Below are 7,952 nucleotides of genomic sequence, written 5' to 3'. Positions count from 1 at the left end.
TTGCTGTTTGTAAGTATTCTTGTAAGTTTTTTTCAATACTTTCTTGCTGATTATTTTCTTGTATTAGTGATTTATCTGCTAATATTATGTATGGCTTTAGATACAGGTGAGGCACCTGACCACGTGGTAGACGTTCCGCCACGTGCTACGAAGAGAACGTTGGATCGAAAATTGTCCCCGAACGGACAATGGGCTTGGCTTATTGTGTGCATAGTCTACCTTTTGTCTGTTGTGGTTTCGGGCCTAACTTCATCTAGATGCCAATCCTTCAAAATTGCAGCCAATAAAGGCTGCGATTGAGAAGGAGTTTCCAGACGCATCTAGGACTTCTCTTCGTACCACGTTCTCGGGTGACTCAATTGTAACTAAAGTCGTACTGTTAGCAGATAAAAAACTAATGCAAGGGAATAATCAATAGTAAAGCAAGAAGGCATTGAAAAATACATACAAGAACACTTACAATACTTAAAAACAGCAAAAACGCACAAGCTTTGTTAAAAAGCCGTCTACACGCAGGAAGCAAAGTAAAAATAAACATGTTACAGGGAGGGAGAGAGACAGAACTATTAATTGCTAGGCAACTTTTCACAGCAGATTCTCGGGATATCACAAATGCAGTAATTCAATAAATATTTAAGTAGAAATTTAATTGAATACACACACACATCTACATAAGGACATGCTACATGCGTAAATAATAAATTTGAATTTAAAAGAACATAAATAATTTGAAAGATAAAGAATATTTTACAGGGAGGGGAACACATATATAAAGTTTAAGGCTACTTTCACAGCAGACTCTCGGGATTTCATAAATGCACGTGTCCTAACTCAATATATATTTAAATAGAAAATTAAATGAACACAGACACATCTATATAAACACATAAACAACATGTTAGAACTAGGGAAACACATATCTCAAATGTAAGGCTACTATTACAGGAGATTATCCGGATTTCACAAGTTAACATGCACTAATTCAATAAATATTTAAATAGAAATTTGATTAAACACACACCCATGCACATGAACAGCATGTTAGAAGGACTGAAACACGTATCTCAAATGTAAGGCTAATAGCACAAGAGATTCTCGGGATTTCACAAGTGAACATGCACTAAATCAATAAATATTTGAACAGAAAGTTAATCAAACACAAACACATATATATAAATACAAGCTATATAAATTTATACGTGCTATGCATAGATACATATTGTTACAAATTTTCCACTTGCAGAGCAGCACTCAGATTGCTAAATACTGGTTTCACTTTGTGTAACGTGCAAAACAGACGTTAAAACTAGTTACCATAAAATAAATTTTTGTCAATGTCGTGAAAGCAATGAAAAACATAACATATAAACAAACATAACATGCCTTAGACTATGCATCAGCACCCTGTGGAGTCAATGCCATGGCGTGTGCTGGCAGTTTTGAGGGCTAAAGGTGGTTCTACATGTTATCAACAGGGTGGTCATAATGTTATGTCTCTTCATTGTATCTTAAAATGCTAGACATGAACCTAACAAAATTTATTGTTATATGAAAGTTTTTAAAAATCACACATGGAAAACTTAAAATTATTTATTGACAAAGCATTTACATAAATAAAAATTCTTCAGTGAGTATAGAATGACATCAGTGTTTCAATAGACATACAGCTACCTACATTCAATATACACATACAATAACGGCAGAAACAGGCAGATGTTCAAATCTATTAATCATCCTTCAGAGAACCTGAAATAAGAAATTTTATTAGCAGATATGATTATCTGCATAACAATTATTTTTAATCTTTAACATGCTTTTCCTATGAGAATTATACAGAAAAATTAAAAGGCTAGGATAAGATGTTATGCAATGGAATTTTTTTAAGAAATTATATTTCAAAACGAAAGAATTCATTTCTAATGTATTAATCCTCCTCGTCAAAAACTGGTGCAGATGACTGGCAGCATTGAGCCATTGACTCTTGTACTTAATTGTGCAATGCCAAAGGATATTCACCAACTTTTTACATTTGTAGTGTTAAAATTGTAAGATTATAATTTATGTTTGCTCATTCAGTTGAAAGAAAACAAATCATTAAAATTTGGAATTTAGTGGCAATGGTAGAAAATGCAAAGCATTATTTTCAATAATATGGAACTTTGCTACTGGAAACATAGTATCAAAATGACCATAACATGGTGTTGTAGCCCACCAGCAGCCGAGCGGTAAAATTCCTGAACACTGGTAGTTCAGTCCGAGGTTTAAATCCCGCGAACGGGCTGGCTGCATGGGCGTTTTCGTGGTTTTCCCCATGTGTAATGTGTACATGAGCCAGTTTCCGTTAAAAAGTCCTCCACGAAGGCATCCCTTCCCTTAGGCAGATAGCCCTAGTGTGCTTTACCATATTCTCAATAATTCAATCCATGGTGTTGTGTCAGATAATCAATTTTAGGCACCATTAGGAATTTCTACCTGATGGAAGAACAGAATATCCTGTAAAATTATAGTTAAGTTAAAGTAAATATAATTCAATACTATATTTATAATTAATATTTCATTTTTAAATAATGTGGAATTATGTTCTGCATTTCCATACTTTTAACACTATTAATAGAATAATAATAATTTTCCCAATTACAGAATTTGCAATTAAAAATTTTCTGTTGGCACAGAAATCTTCATACCAGCAAACAACACCTGTATTTCTTGGGATGAAATAATATCCAGGTACCAAGAATTCTTAAATACAAAATATTAAAACAAAATATTTTTATTTAAAAGTTTGAGTTCATATATTTTTTATGTCCACAATATGACAGATTTTTGAAGAAGCAGGATACTGATAACAAGATATCAAAACATTTTTAAATGTACTGCTAATATTTTTACCTCAATTCTGTTATTTTTCGCAAGGTGAAAAAAAAAGCATCCTTCACATTCTGGAAACACAAACAGGTTCATAAAGATGTCAAGTATGCAAAATATACCACTTATACTACATCTAACCCAAATTTTGTACAGTTAAAAGGTACCTTAATTATAATTTGTTTACAAACACTCATAAACTTTTAAACTCGAGCGATAGTACATTTTTTTCACAGGGTTCGTAGCCACATTTTAGTTAAAAAAAAATAAGCACCTATAAGACTTTTCAAGCACATTTTAAGGAAAAAAATAAGCACATGTCTAATTACATTATACACAACTGCATAGCTCTAAAATAAAAATTAGACTTGTAATTTAAAATATGAGAAATTCAGTATTTATTAAGAGAGAATGAGCATTACTCAACTATGGAAAACAATTACATTCTTTTTTTTCTTTATTTTTAATTTTAAATAACAGTTCAATTTACAGAACTAGTTTAGAATGAGAGGAAAAATAACTATGCAGAACTAAATCATATTACAAGATTTAATGATGAAATTTCAGTTCAAAACAGAGAAAATGAATAACAATAAGCCATATTTATTATATTCGCTTGGCACCTAAAAATAAATACAATTTATTTTCCCACTCATATTAATATTTAAATAATTCAACTTAAATCAAAATTCTGAACGTTTTCTAAATTTTTCATTGTATTACAGTTTTTTCTCAACAGATATTGCAAGCAAAGAAATTTAAGTAAAAAAAGGGAGCTTTTCTAAAATCAGAAGATAGGAAATTGCTTCATGCAGTCATCCTTTAATAGTAAAAGCTTAACTAACCGGCATACTCGGAAATTGCCGATTATCTGAAAATTCTGGATAGTCGAGCGTAACTGGTAAAAAAAGAAGGGGGTAGATTGTAATCGTTCTTAGATTTTTCAGCTAAATAATGCTTTTGACATTTTGATATGTGCATCATATAAAAAATAGCCCAATGGAACTGAAAAATAATCTGCTTAGCAAGCACAGTAAAAACTCTTTTATCTGTACGAAATATTGCAAACTTTATTGTGCTATACATGCACCTTAATTCTTCCGCACGTGATATTACGCAATCAGAATCAACAGCTGCAGGTATTCGAAGAATAAATAACTAAATAAAGGAAAACACCCCTTTGCTTCATCATGTGCCCATATGGCATATTTATCATTCAGCAGGACACAACCCGCTTAACCTGCCATACTCATATTGATTAATAAAGAGATTTACCAATCTGGGATGCTTTTCATTCTAATTTTGAACAGACTGTGTTAAATTTCCGGAATAGAATCATTCTGCGCTTGAGTTGGTAGACCGCAGAACATTTAGTCCTATTCAATCTAGGTTAGAAAGTGACCAAAAAAAAAAAAAAAAAAAAAAGCCTGTTGCTTGCTTTGCCATGAACTGTAACAGTTTCAATATTCAAGATTTTGCGAAGAAAGGGATAAACCTCCAACTTGTGTACTGTATAATGCACTAGGGAGAAAAAATTATTTTGACTATTCGATTACTTTCATTTTATTTATGCCATTCCGAATATTATTCCTTAGAAAACTAATATGTGTTAAAACACACTTACCCATTTTTTAAGTTTATCTATACTTCAGCAGTTACTGCAAATATATTATTATAAATATTCATACATATGCTCATAATATAAGCATACCGATCATAATAAACCCGAATATGAATGGACCATGCGAAATGAGAAAGTAAATTATTAAAATCTTGATAGAAATTCACACGTGTGTAATATTGGGTAGGAGCAAAAGAATATGGAATGTACTAGAATTTTCTACTGCTTTCTCAATTCTTTGACCAATAGAATGACATGTACCTGTCAGTACTCGTGTGCACCAAAGGTTATGTTAATGCAGATCCATCTGACGTTCCATATAAGGAAAAGTTGTTTATTTAGTTTCGGCTATGGTACGGGGAAAAATGTGTGTTTGTTAAAAAAAAAAGGCACTAAAAGCAAAAAATAAGCACTTAAAACAAAAAAATAAGTGCTTTAGAGTCCTCCACGAAGCACCTATAAAGGCTTTTATATTTTATTTTCAAATATAAGGACTTATAAGCACTTGTAAGGACTGCTACAAACCCTGTTTCATTTTCAATGAGAAAATATAACACGTATTTTATTTTGATTCATCTAACTGACAATGACACTGCTGATTCAACATATGTAATTTGTTTGTAATTTTCAGAATTTTGGGCTTACTACTACTGCAGAAAACACGTTGGCAACACAGTATTTTATACTTGCCAGCAGCTAATTGGTTTTAAAATGGTATTAAGCTTAAGTTAGCAGAAAATATACGATATTTAACATTTATGAATTAAATTTAGGAGAAGTAACATGATATTATTATGCATATGTAAGTTAAATTTATATTTAGGATGAAAAAAAATGATACTAAGCATACATAAATACAAATTAGCTGGTTGAACACGATGCTAAGCACAAAGTTAGCAGGTAAAGGCATGATATTAAACACAGATATGTCCAATTTAGCTGATTAAGCATGCTATTTAGCGTGCATAAATTAGAAGCTAGGAAGCTAATTTGAATTTATGCATATATAAACAAAATTTAGCTTGCTAAACATGATATTCAATTCATATCAATTTAAGTCAGCCAGAAAAAAAAAGGAAAAAAAAAAAAAAATAGCTGGTTAAACATAATGTTTAGTACATATAAATTAATGTTAGGAGAAAAAAACCTGATATTAATATATGTAAGTAAAAATTAGCATAAAAATAAATGTTAGTTACTGAAATCAATTTAAAACTAATTCCATTTTCAACTGTTTTGAAAAGAAAAAAAAAAAAAACTGTTAAAAAATGTAAATAAAAAAATAGTTGGTTAAACATAAAATCATATATATAAGTTAACGTTAGCAGAAGAAAACATGATATTAAGCATATGTAAGTAAAAATTAGCATAAAAATAAATGTTAGTTACTGAAATCAATTTAAAATTAATTCCATGTTTGCAAACAGTTAAAAATGCCTGTCCACTAATAGTAATAATTTATTTTCTTTGTATTACATTTTGTGTGGCATTGCGAATATTGCCCTATAATGAAACAACTGCATTAAAAATTTCAGCGAATGAACCTTGACTATTATGTTCAATGTCACGTCACAACAAAATATTTGAATAAGTGATCCACGAGATTTTTACTGAAGATCATTCTTTGATAGCTTCATTTTTAGAAAAGATAATAAGAAAATCAGACAAAACAATAATAAATAAGTGAAAAATGAATTGCAAAGATATGAGCATAAAACAATGTGCAAATTGCAAAGACAGAAAGCAAGGAAAACTGTTGCTACCTTTGAACAGCACTTTAGTGAGATAACTAATTTGAACTATTATCGCTTTATTTCGTAAAGTTAACTGGGCTGTTTGTGGTAGTGCTTCCAAAATTTTGAAAAGTATAGCATGGAAAACAATGCGATGCATATCTTTTACTTGCTTTTTTGTGTGGCCCTTTTATTTTCATTTTTAATTATTACGAAGCATGTAAGTAGTTTTATTTTCCTACATAAATCTGCTTATAAAAATTTGTTAAACGAATAAGGAAAAAATTAAATTATTCATATTTATATAGTGTAGACTGCATAAATCTATTTATATGATATATAACACAGGCATGACTAGTTCAGGTCTATCCCAGAATATACCCAACTCTTCATGGAAAAGCCATGCCACATATACGAAATTTCGGTTGCAGTGGAGAGAAGAGTACCCCTTGTATTATTGTGACGTTGTTGCTTCATTTATTGCCAAGTAGTGGTTTATTTATAGTAGTCTGAGTAGTTGAATGTTATAGAAACCCTATTATGACATAATCGGTTGCATGATTGCGTTGAATTTGTAAGGGCTTGTGCTGTGTGTTGGTTAGGAAGTACACTGCTGGTTTAGACGGTAAAATGGCTGAACATGGTAAGATTAATTTGATGTTTCCGTACGATTTGGAAAGAAAGGGAAAAAGAGCATTACTTGACTGGTGTGCAAATGAAGGTTTACTTATGAGTGTTCCGTTTGTAGGAAGGAAATGCATATGGTTGGACTATAACGGCACTATGGAAGATATTTTTTACTTTTATTTCGTGAATTTATGTGGCGACACCAATATACAGATTCTAGTTCAGATAATTTTAGGAAGTTTTTTTGATGCTGTTAAAGAATTTTCTTTGACAGAAGATGTGTTAATTCGTAAATAAGGTAAGTGGATATTTCCTTTGTGTACAGCAAAGATGAATTTCCTTTTTCATGCTATTATTTCATTGTTTGATTTAAAATGTAGTTGAGATTATATATTTTTTGTTCACTGCTCTTTTGAATTTTTAAGTGAATATAGTTCGATGTGTACATGGACAGAGTCAAGGGAGTGCGCAATGCCTAGTTTGTGCAGTTCTCTGATTTTCAAGTAAAAAAAAAAAAACATCGATGTGTACAAAGATAAAGGAAGTGCACAATGCCAAGTTTGTGCAATTCTGGGATTTTTTTTTTTCAAGCGAAAATACATCGATGTGCACATGGATACCGAGTTTGTGCAATACTTTTTCTTATTATTTTGACTTTGTGTAGCAGCAATTTTTTGTGCAAAAATCGTATTAATACTTAATGTTGACTTCATGAAGACATGGTCACATGAAGTCAACGTTTTCAAGGAATCCAAAATAATGAAACACTCATCCTGCGACAATTAACAAAAAATGCATAATGTCAATTCTCCCAGAAATGTTAAGAGTGCTGCAGCAAATGTTCCAAGGGAAATTACTTCAGAGCATTTTAAAAATACAGTCAAAAGTCTTTAATCTGGATTCGTCGGGACTTTAGCGATTCCGAATTATCGATTCTTCAGGATTATAGATCGTCAGTTTAAATCTGGTAAGATGGCATGCAGAAAGTATACAATTAAAAGTATGAAATCATAATTTATGAAATAAAGAGCAATTGTGATCTAAAGGGTATCAAAATTTACAAAAAAAAAAAAAAAAAGGTTAACATTTATTTGTTTACTTTATTA

The 7,952-nt window shown here is 30.9% G+C and overlaps 1 protein-coding gene across 1 annotated transcript in view; it reads right to left on the bottom strand.

Annotated features, from left to right (window-relative positions):
- Positions 1 to 1,574: 1,574 nt before the first annotated feature.
- LOC118181653 (DNA polymerase epsilon subunit 4-like) overlaps positions 1,575 to 7,952 on the bottom strand; it is a 25,269-nt gene continuing 18,891 nt past the window's right edge. The window contains exon 4 of the mRNA XM_035350827.2: positions 1,575 to 1,746. Within this exon, the coding sequence (XP_035206718.1) occupies positions 1,727 to 1,746 (20 nt within the window). The 3' untranslated portion in view covers positions 1,575 to 1,726. The remainder of the gene's footprint in view (positions 1,747 to 7,952) is intronic.

The sequence above is a fragment of the Stegodyphus dumicola genome, chromosome 11 (assembly GCF_044657685.1).
Source record: "Stegodyphus dumicola isolate Sdum_Otavi_A_Nest chromosome 11, ASM4465768v1".
Taxonomy (NCBI): Eukaryota; Metazoa; Arthropoda; class Arachnida; order Araneae; family Eresidae; genus Stegodyphus; species Stegodyphus dumicola.
The sequence above is the reverse complement of the archived record's forward strand: the minus strand, read 5'-3'. Positions and strand labels throughout refer to the sequence as shown.